This window comes from Ips typographus, linkage group LG1, assembly GCF_016097725.1.
Source record: "Ips typographus isolate SLU linkage group LG1, UJ_Ityp_2.0, whole genome shotgun sequence".
Taxonomy (NCBI): domain Eukaryota; kingdom Metazoa; phylum Arthropoda; class Insecta; order Coleoptera; family Curculionidae; genus Ips; species Ips typographus.
Window position 1 is genome coordinate 2,892,043 of NC_138422.1, and position 16,362 is coordinate 2,908,404.

A 16,362-nucleotide genomic window follows, 5' to 3' on the forward strand; every position below is an offset into this window, starting at 1 on the left:
AACACTCTATAGTCAAAATTTTACCCTTTGAGAATGACGTCAAGCAGGTGAAAAAACACGCATGTCTGGAATTAGATCACAAATTTTAACCTACAAATGCTTTGAAAAATGAGTGATCATGAGAGTTTCAGTTGACATCTGGAAACTGTTTCTTTTCGTGCTCGAAAAAAAGCAGCACATTTAGAATTAGCATTTGGGCTTTCTCATTGTAGCGCAGCATTTTTATACCTTTGATATTCGTTTAAATCAAAGGGACAGTAAATGTCAACGTTTTTAATTTGACAGGACGACAAAATTAACCACGTGCCTTTTTTGCTAAAATTGTTTATTTCACATGTTTGATATGCGAGAAACAATGATGTAAAAAGATGACGTCATTCTCAAAAGGTAAAAATCCAACTATACTATGGTAACATTGTTATAAGTAAAATGCATTGAAATTAAAGACAAATTATCATATTGTACCAATCCAACCTTATAACAGCAACTGCCTGTACGCTAAACGTCAGTTATCTAGTGTCAGTTGTCAGTTCCGTCTTCCGCCAACTCAATCGTGTCAACTGTCACTGTCACTAATTTTAATTAAAAAAAAAAAAATAATAATTCAAATTCTATTGAAATTTTTGTGAAAGAATGGAAGATGGGTCAGGACCAGGGCCTTCGACTTCCACCTCAACTTCATTGGAAGCAGGTGCAGGTGTGGTAAAAAAAAGAAAAACTGTATCATATTCACAAGCCTACAAAAGTCAGTGGGAAAACGAGCTGAAATGGGTAACAGAAAGTAAAAAACCCTTCTTGGCTTGGTAAATTAATAAATTACAAAAAACTGATTGGAAAATAATACACTGTTACTTTACAGGTGTAAGTCATGTGCTTGTGATATTAAGATATCTCATGGCAAAAGAGACTTAATTAAACACAGTCAAACAACAAAACATTTAAAAGCATCACAAGCTTCTTCAGGCCAATCACCAATTTTTTTTTTTTTTTATGTTTTATTTAATCCTTCCATAAAAGCATTATGGCCGTAAATTTAGACTACACTTCTTTATGTAATTTGATTTTTTAAATCGGAAAATAAATCCGATCACTTACTAACCTTAAAAACTGACAGAAACACACACAACGTACATACGGAATCTCACGCTATCTCACGATTTTTTGACAACTGACATCACGATATTTCATCAGTGGTTACTGGGCACCCTGCTAGTGTAGTTCTTTGCAAATTCACCAACAGAGATTATGACGTCACTTGAGGGCCAATACAACCTACACCAATCCAAATTCCATCACCACAATTACCACCGCCGGTTTTTTGTTTAGTTTGTGTGTGTTTGTTTGTTAAGACAATTATTATGTTGAAGTGATAATGTGTTTTTAGTGGAACGAGTAGTTTTAGTGTGTTACTCGCTTGTGAATCCCACACACGCACACCATAATAGAGATTTTGTTTTGACCTACGTGTTTTATAAATTTTGACTATTTTGTTCCGGCGTCAGCGGATGGTTCGATTCGGTATGATGTGGCCCGGCAATGGCCGCTAAGAAACATACAAAATTCAGTTAATTATGTGTATTTAACACTTTACGCAAAGTTATTAATTTCAGTAGATTTGTGTGCACGTTAGGAAAATTAAGAAAGTCAAGAACAAAAATTTGTCTCGTCTATCATAACGGACATTCTTAACTGAAATCTGTTCAAACTGCCACCTTTAAAAGATTCATAAATGCATTTTTAATAAACTTAAGTTGGTACAAGAATATTTATTGAATGAAAAGTAAGCAAAAGCAAGTCAATCGGTTTTTTCCATTGAATCATAATAAAAAAACGTGACTTTTCGCAAGCGCTGGCGCAGATTGGAGTCTTCCGGTTTTCCTGTATAGTCTAGAAAAATCATGCAAATTACAAAGCAGCATCTACCGTAATCGTTCCCGATTTGACTCGTACAACTTACCGTGTATGGCGCGCTCCACTTTTTCCCTGTCCTCCACTATGAAGAGGGCATTGATGAGGAAGAACAATCCTCCTATCACCTCAATGAAACACGTGATAAACAACGCGTACTGTAACGCTTTGAAGGCGTTCAGATCATCGTCTGATGGCGTTAACGTCGTGGTTGTCACGGTACTCAACGTCGTTGACGTTGTCGTGGTGGTGTCGCTACTTAGCATCAGCAAAAATGCATCCGACAACTAAAACATTACGCGACTCAGTTACTGTAACTTTTACGGGAAACAACAGCTTACCACTCCGATTAGGTAAGGACTACCAGCATCACCAAGAGCGTGAGATAATAACAGTTGGAAACCTTCCGCTGTGGATCTCCTAATAGGGCTGACAACATACTAAACACCAACAAAATTAGACGACACAATCACGAAAATGGTCAACGGTGACTTACCAGCAAAATGTCGGCCACAATCGACCAAGTCAGATTCAGGAAAAACTCCCCAAAAAAGACCATAACGAAACACCAAACGGTGGAGTAGCGAGCCAAGTACAAAGCGGCAAACACAAACGGACAGGAGAAAATCAAACCAACGCCGCAAATGTACGCGTCGATTCTTTTGTATTTGTGTCTCAGCTTTTGGGCCAACATGGAACCTACCGGAACCCCTATCAGACCTGACACCATGGCGACAATCCCGAAACGCAGTGATATCCTGTGGAAAATGACAGTATTAATGTGTAATTGTTTATAAATGATGCTGATTGATTTGGGCTGTATACAGGTGATGATACAGACTCAATTCACTGTTTTCAAGTCTTACAGAATTACAAGTTGGTCAAATAAAGGGATTTTCTAGATCATAAGGTCTGTTCGCAGAGAGAATCTCCAACTAGTAATCAGAGACATAGGTATGGTTAATTTTTTTTCCCGTGGCAGTTACGTCATCAAGTGCTCCGCCATATTGAAATTTACGCACGTCCTTTATTACAAGCTAGGCTATCCATCTTTTTAATCACCTGTTTGGACGTTGCCGTATTGACTAATTCGTCCTTTAAACCTCACAATATGTATCTTTCATTAAGCAATTATAAATGAAAATGAGAAAACTATATTGTTTTAAAAAAAAACATTCTAAGAATCTCATATGTTTTGCATGCAATAAATGTTTTTTTTTTCGAAATCTGTATAATTCATCGGTCCGTTTATTACTGCAACCAACAATACACCAGGTTCACATATGCGCGTGGAAGATGTGGCAACATAGAGCATAGTCCCAACTGACAGTCGACTAAACATTTTGAGGTTAGGAATTTTAAAAAGTTGAAAAACACCAAAAACTACCAACAGAAGAAATAAAAACTTAATTTAGGGTTGTTGTTGTTGAAGTTTATAAATTAGTGTTGTTATTGCGAGACCTTAACTGGAAAACTTGCAACATTTGGTGGTAAACAAAGGCGGAAAGTTCCAATCAAACTTTGGCTTGGGAACAACAACCACATTCAATTTAAATTATCTGGAAAGAACATCACAGATAGGTGCATTCAAATGAGTCATTAACAGCCCAATACCAACGTTTCAAGAATTATTCCATAAAATTTGCAAGAAAGGAAAGGCAATGTGTGTATCCTGGGGACTATTAAATCCTAAAGCAGTGTTTTAACTTATAACAGAATTGTTGGTGTTTTAAGAACTTGCTTCTTGATTTTGTGATATAGATTGCTTATTTATTTCCTTTTGTAAATTTACCCAGCATTAAATACATATCAATTTGGTTTTGTTGTGTGATTTATTTAACATGTTTTTTCAATTTCAGTTCAATTTATTGTAAGAGCAGGTAGGTACCTCAGTCAAAGAAATTATCTAATTTTATGATTGTTTATGAAGAAAACTAGACTTCTTAGATAAAAAAGAAACTTGAGTGTACTTTTTAAAGATTTTATTTGTATATTTCATAATGTGTAAATAATACAATTAAAATAGTAATTTAACCTACTGTCTGATGGAAAAGTATTTAACAGTAGCACCATCTGTTTCTAGCCTTATAGTCAGAAAAGATACGGCAAAATTTATAAGGGCTAATTCTGCAAAATAATGGCATTTGATCAAATTTATGTATTAAGTAACTTGTATCTTTCTAATATTACCTGAAACTTATTAGAAATTTGTTTTTTCAACACTCTGCATATGGATTTTGACAACACCATTATAACCATAGCTTCAAACACCTTTTGTTTAGAGTCTTTTAGAGCAATTAGTAATGGGACTTTTTAAATTTGGACCCTTTCAAAGCATGATAAGCAAACTCCAGATTAGGCAAATAAAAGTACCTGAAACATAAGCTATTTAGTATTAGCAGCTCATTAATACCTCTACCAGAGTCCTTTTTATAGTATTAGGTAAATCACCTTGTCAGCTTCTGCTAAATACACCTTTACTCTATATCCATGTTTCTTCAAGAACCACTGGCTTGAATAAACTGGTTCTTGTAAAAACTCTTCTTGGGAGTAAGTAAATATATGGGCTGTTTCATTGTGACAGTGTTTTCTATTAGAAAAGGCATACTTTTCTGTTCCACAAACCCTATAGTTCCTTCAGAATGTTTCACTGGGCCCCTTGATAGTTGTAAAGTGTATTAAGAAGGTGGAATTTTCAAAACTGACTACCGAAACACACACATTATCTACTCACACGTAGTATCGCAGTTAAAAACAAGTTAAATCAAAATACTCCTTAAAATATTGCAAAATTTACATCAAAAATAAAAAATGTCTCTTTGTTTCCTTTTTGTCAACAATGGCGGCCGATTTTCCGAGCCTTGTCGTCCTGATTCATTGCCGACGTGACTAGATGACGTCAAAATTCTATCGCGCTCGGAACGCATGTAATAGACAAGAAAGGCAAATGATGACGCAACCGCCACGGGAAAAAAAATGAACCATACATCCATTGGTCACAAGTCAGACGTGAGCATTCAACCAATAAAACTTGACATGTACTGTTTCTGAGTTGGAAACCAGTCAGGCATTGCTTCTGCGAATAGACCTATAGTGTAGTGTGCACTTAAACTTTTTTAGGTTTTTTGTCCTTGTCTCGCGCATTTAATTATCAATGTTTCTTTGTTCGTTACACGGTTTTCCTATGGGTGCTTTTTCTTTTGGTACGTGGTATGTATAAATGAACGAACAAAACTGACATTAACGCAATTTGCAATAACACTTACCCGTCAGCTTCGTCGGATCGTCCCTGTAGGATTACGCCCTTTTCCACAAACTTGGGGCCCCACCAGGCCAAGGCACCCGCTACAAAGGCCACGCAAGTGAAACCGGCCGTGGACAACATGTAACTTTTACTGTAATAAAAAAAAGATAGCAACGTGGCTCTAAAATCGAGCGGAAAAAACAAACCATTTGACGATTTCCTTGATATCCTCCCACCAGGAGGTGGACTCCATATGACCGCTGCCCTCGCTCTGGCCTCGCTCGGGCTCGTCGAGACAGAAGATGATCAGAGCGACGGCTATCGCCCCCAAACCGGGAGTTACACGGAGCGCCCAATGCCATGAACCCAGCAACTTGGCAGTTTCTGATCCCACGATGTAACCCAAACCACTGAAACGAATACAAACGTCAACGTCATTTGGCATTAAATGTGTTGTTAATGTGAAGTATCTCACTTTATACTGCGATTTAAGACTTGAAGACAGTGACAGAACTTACAGTACACCTCTCCAGGAGAAGTAGGGGTAACCTTGACTGTAAATATCTCAGGAAGAGTACCCTTTTTGTAAAGCACATATTAGGCCATTTTGTAGCTCTTGAAAAGCAGAATCGATTGACTCTGGAATTTGTGACTTTGGATTTGTGAAGGGTGGATAACTTTGGTGAAGGGCTCATAAATTTCATATCTTTCAAGTGACATTGTTAACAATGACAAGACAGTAGATAAAATTATAAAATAGCAAGTCAAGAACAAGACAAAAGCTTAGAAGATCAAGAAAGGATCAAAGTGAAGATAGGTCATGTCAGAGTTAAACAACTCTTAGGTAGGGATTGTAAAGCATAAACTGTACCATAGTACAATCGAAACTTTCCCCCACAGTACAAAAAACTGGTTTCGATTCCGATCGGAATTTACCATGTTACAAGAAGATTTTTCCGGGTTATGTAAAATTGCCGGATATTCTTCAGAACCCGATACGACTTCACACACAGCTCGATTCGGACGGTAATAAATCACGGAACGGGCGGTTTTGGAATGCCCCCCAAAGACCAGTTTGGAATCCCGAAAGTAAATGAAAAACGAGTTTTTAAGAGAATATTTAGTAGATGAAACCGGAAAGCGGCCAAGCGCGACCGGTTGTTATTCGAAGCGTGCTCGATTTTGGAGAAGGTGATTTAAGGTTTCGAACGGCCGTCATACACTTGTAAACGGAGCTTTTAACATCAAAGACAACACCATTTGGTGATTTAATGCCCTCCTACTTGTTAAAGTTACTAAATGATTACCTAACAATTGTATTCTGATGGTAAATTATTAATGTTTTAAAAGTGATGGGAAAGAACACACAGCCTTCTCCACAAAAAATTTATTCAAGCCCCCCAAAAATGTTAGAGGGGTCGCTCGACATATGTTTCGGGCACATAGGTACCCATCTTCAGGAGCTAAAAGTTAGAAAGTCTACAATGTATTACCCCTAAATGGTTGAATCAAACATACCCCATATGACAAGTTTCATCTTGTACTTTATGTAACTAGTTACATAAAGTAAAACGTTTTGTCACTCTAATCAGTTTTGAAAAGTGTCACTTTATATGCCAAAATTAGAAAAACGATTTTAACACTACGCTAATTGATTTTGTCCAAAGTTACCCCATTTTGTGGGATTCTAAGCACCCTCAACACAAGGATAATAATGCCTTGAAGAAGGCTTGGCTTCAGATTGCCAATCGAATGAAAACAATAGGTATTCGGTACAGTCAGAGAGAAAAGCACTGTCAAAGTTTGAACTGCCAGAAACACAGTTTGAAAAGACAGTCAGCGACAAAATCGTCTGTTAAACTCACTTGGAGTGAGAAAATGACAGTTTTATCCACATTTTTGAAATCCTCATTAAGTTTCCTATCTACTAACCTAAAAAAACACTAAAAAATCGAGTATAGTCAGTTAAAAAAACAGTGTCAAAGTTTGAACTGCCAGAGACACAGTTTGAAAGGACAGTCAGAGACAAAATCGCCTGTAAAACCCACTTGGAATGAGAAAATTACAGTTTTAAGCACATTTTTGGAATCCTCGTTAAATTTCCTATTCAGTTACTTGGAAAAACCGTATAAAATGTGGTACAGTCTGGGAGAAAAGCAGTGTCAAATTTTGAACTAAAAGAAACACAGTTCGGAAGGACAGTCAGGGACAAAATCGCTGCTAAAACACACACTTCTAGTGAGAAAATGTTTGATTTAAGTACATTTTTGGAATCCTCATTAAATTTCCTATTCAACAGCCAAAAAAAAAACAAAAAACATATCGGTACAGTCATGGTGAAAAATGGTGTCAAAGTTTGAATTGTTAGAAACACAGTTTGAAAGGACAGTCACGGACAAAATCGCCTGTAAAACCCACTTGGAATGAGAAAATGACAGTTTTAAGCACATTTTTGGAATCCTCATTAAATTTCCTATCCACTAACCTAAAAAAACACTACCAAATTGAGTACAGTCAGAGAGAAAAACAGTGTCAAAGTTTGAACTAACAGAAACACAGTTTGAATGGACAGTCAAGGACAAAATCACCTGTAAAACCCATTTGTGATGTGAACATGACAGTTTTAAGCACATTTTTGGAATCCTCATTAAATTTCCTATCCAATAGCCGAAAAAAATATCACTAAATTCGGTACAGTCAGGGATAAAAGTGCTGCCAAAGTTTGAAAACACAGTCAGCGACAAAATCGTCTGTTAAACTCACTTGGAGTGAGAAAATGACAGTTTTAAGCACATTTTTGGAATCCTCATTAAATTTCCTATCTACTAACCTAAAAAAACACTACCAAATTGAGTACAGTCAGAGAGAAAAACAGTGTCAAAGTTTGAACTAACAGAAACACAGTTTGAAAAGACAGTCAGCGACAAAATCGTCTGTTAAACTCACTTGGAGTGAGAAAATGACAGTTTTATCCACATTTTTGAAATCCTCATTAAGTTTCCTATCTACTAACCTAAAAAAACACTAAAAAATCGAGTATAGTCAGTTAAAAAAACAGTGTCAAAGTTTGAACTGCCAGAGACACAGTTTGAAAGGACAGTCAGAGACAAAATCGCCTGTAAAACCCACTTGGAATGAGAAAATTACAGTTTTAAGCACATTTTTGGAATCCTCGTTAAATTTCCTATTCAGTTACTTGGAAAAACCGTATAAAATGTGGTACAGTCTGGGAGAAAAGCAGTGTCAAATTTTGAACTAAAAGAAACACAGTTCGGAAGGACAGTCAGGGACAAAATCGCTGCTAAAACACACACTTCTAGTGAGAAAATGTTTGATTTAAGTACATTTTTGGAATCCTCATTAAATTTCCTATTCAACAGCCAAAAAAAAACAAAAAACATAGCGGTACAGTCATGGTGAAAAATGGTGTCAAAGTTTGAATTGTTAGAAACACAGTTTGAAAGGACAGTCACGGACAAAATCGCCTGTAAAACCCACTTGGAATGAGAAAATGACAGTTTTAAGCACATTTTTGGAATCCTCATTAAATTTCCTATCCAATAGCCGAAAAAAATATCACTAAATTCGGTACAGTCAGGGATAAAAGTGCTGCCAAAGTTTGAAAACACAGTCAGCGACAAAATCGTCTGTTAAACTCACTTGGAGTGAGAAAATGACAGTTTTAAGCACATTTTTGGAATCCTCATTAAATTTCCTATCTACTAACCTAAAAAAACACTACCAAATTGAGTACAGTCAGAGAGAAAAACAGTGTCAAAGTTTGAACTAACAGAAACACAGTTTGAATGGACAGTCAAGGACAAAATCGCCTGTAAAACCCATTTGTGGTGTGAAAATTACAGTTTTAAGCACATTTTTGGAATCCTCATTAAATTTCCTATCCAATAGTCTAAAAAAACACTAAAAAATCGAGTATAGTCAGTTAGAAAAACAGTGTCAAAATTTGAACTGCTAGAAACACAGTTTGAAAGGACAGTCAAGAACAAAATCGCCTGTAAAACCCATTTATGGTGTGAACATGACAGTTTTAAGCACATTTTTGGAATCCTCATTAAATTTCCTATCCAATAGCCTAAAAAAATATCACTAAATTCGGTACAGTCAGGGATAAAAGTGCTGCCAAATTTTGAAAACACAGTCAGCGACAAAATCGTCTGTTAAACTCACTTGGAGTGAGAAAATGACAGTTTTAAGCACATTTTTGGAATCCTCATTAAATTTCCTATCCACTAACCTAAAAAAACACTACCAAATTGAGTACAGTCAGAGAGAAAAACAGTGTCAAAGTTTGAACTAACAGAAACACAGTTTAATTGGACAGTCAAGGACAAAATCGCCTGTAAAACCCATTTGTGGTGTGAAAATTACAGTTTTAAGCACATTTTTGGAATCCTCATTAAATTTCCTATCCAATAGTCTAAAAAAACACTAAAAAATCGAGTATAGTCAGTTAGAAAAACAGTGTCAAAATTTGAACTGCTAGAAACACAGTTTGAAAAGACAGTCAAGGATAAAATCGCTTGTAAAACCCACTTGTAGTGTGAAAATGACAGTTTTAAGCACATTTTTGGAATCCTTATTAAATTTCCTATCCAATAGCCTAAAAAAATATCGCTAAATTCGGTACAGTCAGGGAGAAAAGTGCTGCCAAATTTTGAAAACACAGTCAGCGACAAAATCGTCTGTTAAACTCACTTGGAGTGAGAAAATGACAGTTTTAAGCACATTTTTGGAATCTTCGTTAAATTTCCTACCTACTAACCTAAAAAAACACTACCAAATTGAGTACAGTCAGAGAGAAAAACAGTGCCAAAGTTTGAACTAACAGAAACACAGTTTGAAAGGACAGTCAAGGACAAAATCGCCTGTAAAAACCCATTTGTGGTGTGAAAATTACAGTTTTAAGCAGATTTTCATTCCAGTATCACGTAACTGCTGTCAGAAACGTCAAAACACAAAATATGCTTTAGAGCTTGATAATCCCAAAATTAACATTTGACTTTTTTAAATAAATCACCTTGTGCATTATTTTGTTTTCTTATCTGATTTATAAATTGTAAGTGTATGATTGGTACTTACCTTCCTACAGGAATGGCAAAATAAAATAAAGCCAACATTTTGGACCTAATATCGCCTACAAACAGATCACTGATGATTGTGGGAGCTATGGTGGAGTAACTCGCCTCCCCCACCCCGACCAAGGCTCTGAATAGCAGGAACCACCAATAGTTCTAGAAGAAAATACTTTAGTGACATTTCTCCACGAGAAAACTCAAAACTTACATTCATAAATGAGCCCACTAAAGTGGTGAAACTCCACAAAGTGACTCCAAAGGCCATCAACCACCTACGGCTGTATCTGTCCCCAAAATAACCAAAAATAGGTCCGGCCAGCATGTAGGTGAAGATAAAAGCGGTCTGCAGAAGACCTCCGAGATCATTGTTGACATCGAGATCGGTTTGAATTTTGTCTAAAACACCTGGAAAAAAAGGGATAATTTACGTTAGGTAAACTAATAAGAGCGCGCGTGCCTCGGGAAGATAAATGGGGGTCCTTCACCGGGAGAAAGCAGGAAATAGGGAATTATTGGCCGTAAACAACGCTCGCCCCCTTGGGGGCAATAAATCACCCTCTCTCACTGTTTGTAATTTACTTATCAAGGATAAAATTGCTTGTTGGAAATTATTTGCACTTAAAGGTAAATCGCAGGTTGAGACCGTCTGAAATATACCGCTGAAAGCTTTTATATCGGATAATGGCTTTACTATTTTCTTGTCAAACCTGAGAATTTTTAACATACTTGGCAACACTGGTAAAAAGACATTTTCATAGTTTAATTTTAAGCCAAGCTTTAGCTTAAGTTTAAACGTTCCTTAACAATAACTCTAAAGTTCGGATTGAGGTTTAACGGTAACCTATAAAAATGGCTGTTAGTAATATTTCTTAAGCACAATTGTACGTAAACGAGTTAACTTTTAAACTCGGTTTAAGTCAAACGTCACTCTGACTGCATTTTTTGACATCTAGGCACGTGACGACTGTTGTCAGCGTTACCATTTGCGAAAGAAACGAATCTATATATCAAACGTCATAACTGAAGCTAAGTGAAATTTGAATGTGACATTTCATGTGCAAAATGTCCCAGTCAAAACAGCACTTAACTAGTTTCTAGTCTCAGTCAACATTATAACATTTCACAAACTCACAGCACATATGATGGAAAATTTCAAATAAATTCAACCAATGTGAGACCCTTAAGTATACTCGAGTCCACTAAATGCTACTGAAATCTTTCTAAAAATTGCCAGAGGCTTCTAGAGTCATTTTGAAAGTGCCAGAAATTTAAATACTCCCGAAAACTACTAAAAAAATTGCCAGAAGCCTCTACGTGTCCTAAGTCATTCCAGATTTCTTTAAAATTTCAAAAGAATACTGAGATTTTTAAAAATTGCCAGATGCCTCTACGTGCCTAAAGCATTCAAGATTCTTTAAAAACTGCCAGAGGGTTCTACAAGTGTCCTAAACCTTCCAATATTTTTGAAAAACAGTCACATACCACTAAATAATACTGAAAAGCTCCTAAAAGTTGTCAGAAGCATCTACAAGTGTCCTAAACCTTCCAAGATTTTTGAAAAACAGTCAGAAACCCTCGCAGAAACCACTTATTATTACTGAAAATCTCGTAAAAGTTGTCAGAAGCACCTACAAGTGTCCTAAGACTTCCAATATTTTTGAAAAACAGTCACAGACCACTAAATAATACTGAAAATCTCGTAAAAGTTGTCAGAAGCACCTACAAGTGTCCTAAGAGTTCCAAGATTTTTGAAAAACAGTCAGAAACCACTAAATATTACTGAAAAGCTCCTAAAAGTTGTCAGAAGCATCTACAAGTGTCCTAAGACTTCCAAGATTTTTGAAAAACAGTCAAAAACCACTAGATATTACTGAAAAGCTCCTAAAAGTTGTCAGAAGCATCTACAAGTGTCCTAAGACTTCCAATATTTTTGAAAAACAGTCAGAGACCACTAGATATTACTGAAAAGCTCCTAAAAGTTGTCAGAAGCATCTACAAGTGTCCTAAAACTTCCAAGATTTTTGAAAAACAGTCAAAAACCACTAAATATTACTGAAAAGCTCCTAAAAGTTGTCAGAAGCATCTATAAGTGTCCTAAGACTTCCAATATTTTTGAAAAACTACCAGAGACCTCTAAATCCTACTGAAAAGCTCCTAAAAGTTGTCAAAAGCATCTACAAGTGCCGTAAGCCTTCCAATTTTTTTTTTTAAATTGCCTGATGCCTCTTCAAGTGCCCAAAGCATTCAAGATTTGTGCAAAACTACCAGGGACCTCTAAATACTCCTGAAAAGCGCCTAAAAACTACCAGAGGCCTCTAGAATTGTCCAAACTTTCCGAAATTTTTAAAAATTGCCAGACATTTCTACAAGTGTTACGAATGTTACGATTCCTCAACGATTGCCTCAACAATAAAGTTGGAATTCAATGATCACGTGATTTTTACAAACATGCTAATATTGTCCGTCACGTGACCTGAAAAATACAACATTGCCAAGTTAAAATGGTTTTTTTAGACATTTTCAAATAACTCGCAAAAAAACATTTTTTTGCGAAAAATTTGATAATTTGTAAGTTTTCAAGAGTGAAAGTCGCAAAATTCAAACTCATTTTTAGCAAAAACCTTCAAGTTGTTGGGACCAATAACAAGGTAAGCTGTCGTCATCTTTGCCTATGGAACACCCTGTACAGGCCTAACCCAAAATAACTTCAAGGGGAAAACAAAAAGAGCTTCCTTTCGTTTTCCTACACTCTCGCTTCTAAATTATCTAATAAAAACAGCAATTTTCTTATGAAACCAGTTTCTCCCGAGAAAGCTCCTTAATAAAAGCTGATGTTATCCCGAAAGTTATTTTTTGGGAGAGGGGGACTGAATTGAAGCCAGTTAAGACGGGATCTAACAAAACAGGTGTCGCGTTGCTCAAAGATGTATGTAAATAAATTACGTCAAACAAGAAACACTTTACCTAATTAAGTGTTCCTCTTTCGCGCTTCAGTTGAATTAGTTTTATTGTAATTTATTGGGTCAAATTACTCTCTTGAAAGCACATTTTCGGGTGTGTAGGTCCCCCTATTCTAACTGCACTAGAGTGTCGTGTAACAGCCTATTAAACACCCTGAGAGAGTGGAATCACCCCTATATTTTCGAGCTGGATTTTCTTCTGGCTTGCTGATGGGTAAATTGCCTACGAACGTTAACTGAAATCAAATTTGGTTAGGCAACAATTTCCGTTTTACCGTAGAGCGAAGGGGAGGAAAATTGCCATTTCACACCGGATACACGATTGGATCCGGAAACTACAGAATCGCAAGTAAATATAAAGCCCCATCGGTTTGCGCTGGGGTTCTGCAAATACAAATAAAACCTTTTCGTATATTATACCTTCTCGGCTTTAATCACATTATCTGAATGGATGCATTGAAATTACACGGGGCAGATTCAACGGCGTAGAACACAAAGAGGCGGGAATGAGAAGAGAAAGACGACAAACAAGAGCCAATTTAGGGGCCTACGCTTAAGGAAACGGAAGTGGAGGATCAAAACGTAAAAATGGCGTTTCAATGGTCCTATTAAGCTCGATGGACGTAAACATTAATCAATGGCACAATCGACACATTATAATATGCGCCGCAAAACGACACACTTATTATCGTTTTCATTGAATTTATAAACAGTTATTAACGACCGTTATCACCCTCTTGTTAACACCAAGAAGCGATTTAAGTTTATTTATAAAGTAACGAATTGGAAAAATTATTTATAATGTGAGAGACCTGAGAGATTGGATAGGAAATTTAATAAGGATTCCAAAAATGTGCTTAAAACTGTCATTTTCACACCACAAATGGGTTTTACAGGCGATTGTATCCTTGACTGCCCTTTCAAACTGTGTTTCTGTTAGTTCAAACTTTGACACTGTTTTTCTCTCTGACTGTACTCAATTTGGTAGTGTTTTTTTAGGTTAGTGGATAGGAAATTTAATGAGGATTCCAAAAATGTGCTTAAAACTGTCATTTTCTCATTCCAAGTGGGTTTTACAGGCGATTTTGTCCTTGACTGTCCTTTCAAACTGTGTTTCTGTTAGTTCAAACTTTGACACTGTTTTTCTCTCTGACTGTACTTAATTTGGTAATGTTTTTTTAGGTTAGTAGATAGGAAATTTAATGAGGATTCCAAAAATGTGCTTAAAACTGTCATTTTCTCACTCCAAGTGAGTTTAACAGACGATTTTGTCGCTGACTGTGTTTTCAAACTTTGGCAGCACTTTTCTCCCTGACTGTACCGAATTTAGTGATATTTTTTTAGGCTATTGGATAGGAAATTTAATAAGAATTCCAAAAATGTGCTTAAAACTGTCATTTTCACACTACAAGTGGGTTTTACAGGCGATTTTGTCCCTGACTGTCCTTTCAAACTATGTTTCTGTTAGTTCAAATTTTGACACTTTTTTTCTCTCTGACTGTACTCAATTTGGTAGTGTTTTTTTAGGTTAGTGGATAGGAAATTTAATGAGGATTCCAAAAATGTGCTTAAAACTGTCATTTTCTCATTTCAAGTGGGTTTTACAGGCGATTTTGTCCTTGACACACCTTTCAAACTATGTTTCTAACAATTCAAACTTTGACATCATTTTTCACCATGACTGTACCGATATGTTTTTTGTTTTTTTTTGGCTATTGAATAGGAAATTTAATGAGGATTCCAAAAATGTACTTAAATCAAACATTTTCCCACTAGAAGTGGGTTTTACCAGCGATTTTGTCCCTGACTGTCCTTCCGAACTGTGTTTCTTTTAGTTCAAAATTTGACACTGCTTTTCTCCCAGACTGTACCACATTTTATACGGTTTTTCCAAGTAACTGAATAGGAAATTTAACGAGGATTCCAAAAATGTACTTAAAACTGTCATTTTCACACCACAAATGGGTTTTACAGGCGATTGTGTCCTTGACTGTTCTTTCAAACTGTGTTTCTGTTAGTTCAAACTTTGACACTGTTTCTCTCTGACTGTACTCAATTTGGTAATGTTTTTTTAGGTTAGTAGATAGGAAATTTAATGAGGATTCCAAAAATGTGCTTAAAACTGTCATTTTCTCACTCCAAGTGAGTTTAACAGACGATTTTGTCGCTGACTGTGTTTTCAAACTTTGGCAGCACTTTTCTCCCTAACTGTACCGAATTTAGTGATATTTTTTTAGGCTATTTTTAGTGATATTTTTTTAGGCTATTGGATAGGAAATTTAATAAGGATTCGAAAAATGTGCTTAAAACTGTCATTTTCACACTACAAGTGGGTTTTACAGGCGATTTTGTCCTTGACTGTCCTTTCAAACTATGTTTCTGTTAGTTCAAATTTTGACACTTTTTTTCTCTCTGACTGTACTCAATTTGGTAGTGTTTTTTTAGGTTAGTGGATAGGAAATTTAATGAGGATTCCAAAAATGTGCTTAAAACTGTCATTTTCACACCACAAATGGGTTTTACAGGCGATGGTGTCCTTGACTGCCCTTTCAAACTGTGTTTCTGTTAGTTCAAACTTTGACACTGTTTTTCTCTCTGACTGTACTCAATTTGGTAGTGTTTTTTTAGGTTAGTAGATAGGGTATTTAATGAGGATTCCAAAAATGTGCTTAAAACTGTCATTTTCTCACTCCAAGTGAGTTTAACAGACGATTTTGTCGCTGACTGTGTTTTCAAACTTTGGCAGCACTTTTCTCCCTGACTGTACCGAATTTAGTGATATTTTTTTAGGCTATTGAATAGGAAATTTAATGAGGATTCCAAAAATGTACTTAAATCAAACATTTTCCCACTAGAAGTGGGTTTTACCAGCGATTTTGTCCCTGACTGTCCTTCCGAACTGTGTTTCTTTTAGTTCAAAATTTGACACTACTTTTCTCCCAGACTGTACCACATTTTATACGGTTTTTCCAAGTAACTGAATAGGAAATTTAACGAGGATTCCAAAAATGTACTTAAAACTGTCATTTTCACACCACAAATGGGTTTTACAGGCGATTGTGTCCTTGACTGTTCTTTCAAACTGTGTTTCTGTTAGTTCAAACTTTGACACTGTTTCTCTCTGACTGTACTCAATTTGGTAATGTTTTTTTAG

At 36.1% G+C, this 16,362-nt stretch overlaps 1 protein-coding gene and 2 long non-coding RNA genes across 6 annotated transcripts in view; 1 reads left to right on the top strand and 2 right to left on the bottom strand.

Moving 5' to 3' along the window:
• spin (lysolipid transporter protein spinster) overlaps positions 1-16,362 on the bottom strand; it is a 46,646-nt gene that overhangs the window by 1,168 nt on the left and 29,116 nt on the right. For 2 of the 4 annotated variants that reach the window (XM_081976198.1, XM_081976210.1), the window contains 8 exons: positions 10,457-10,653; positions 10,253-10,404; positions 5,359-5,562; positions 5,175-5,303; positions 2,405-2,666; positions 2,250-2,348; positions 1,958-2,195; positions 1,752-1,887 (listed from right to left, as the gene is read on the bottom strand). In XM_081976198.1, the coding sequence (XP_081832324.1) occupies positions 1,796-1,887; positions 1,958-2,195; positions 2,250-2,348; positions 2,405-2,666; positions 5,175-5,303; positions 5,359-5,562; positions 10,253-10,404; positions 10,457-10,653 (1,373 nt within the window). In that variant the 3' untranslated portion in view covers positions 1,752-1,795. Of the gene's footprint in view, positions 1-1,464; positions 1,544-1,751; positions 1,888-1,957; positions 2,196-2,249; positions 2,349-2,404; positions 2,667-5,174; positions 5,304-5,358; positions 5,563-10,252; positions 10,405-10,456; positions 10,654-16,362 lie in introns of those variants that run through there. The other 2 variants (XM_081976219.1, XM_081976227.1) reach the window with 2 other exon arrangements.
• On the top strand, positions 632-1,038 carry LOC145726990 (uncharacterized). Its single transcript, XR_014177756.1, has 2 exons — positions 632-803; positions 860-1,038. It is a non-coding gene; the product is annotated as an uncharacterized LOC145726990 (long non-coding RNA).
• Positions 2,673-5,168, bottom strand: LOC145726997 (uncharacterized). The gene is made up of 3 exons (XR_014177759.1): positions 4,360-5,168; positions 4,099-4,281; positions 2,673-4,035 (listed from the first exon to the last, which is right to left on the bottom strand). It is a non-coding gene; the product is annotated as an uncharacterized LOC145726997 (long non-coding RNA).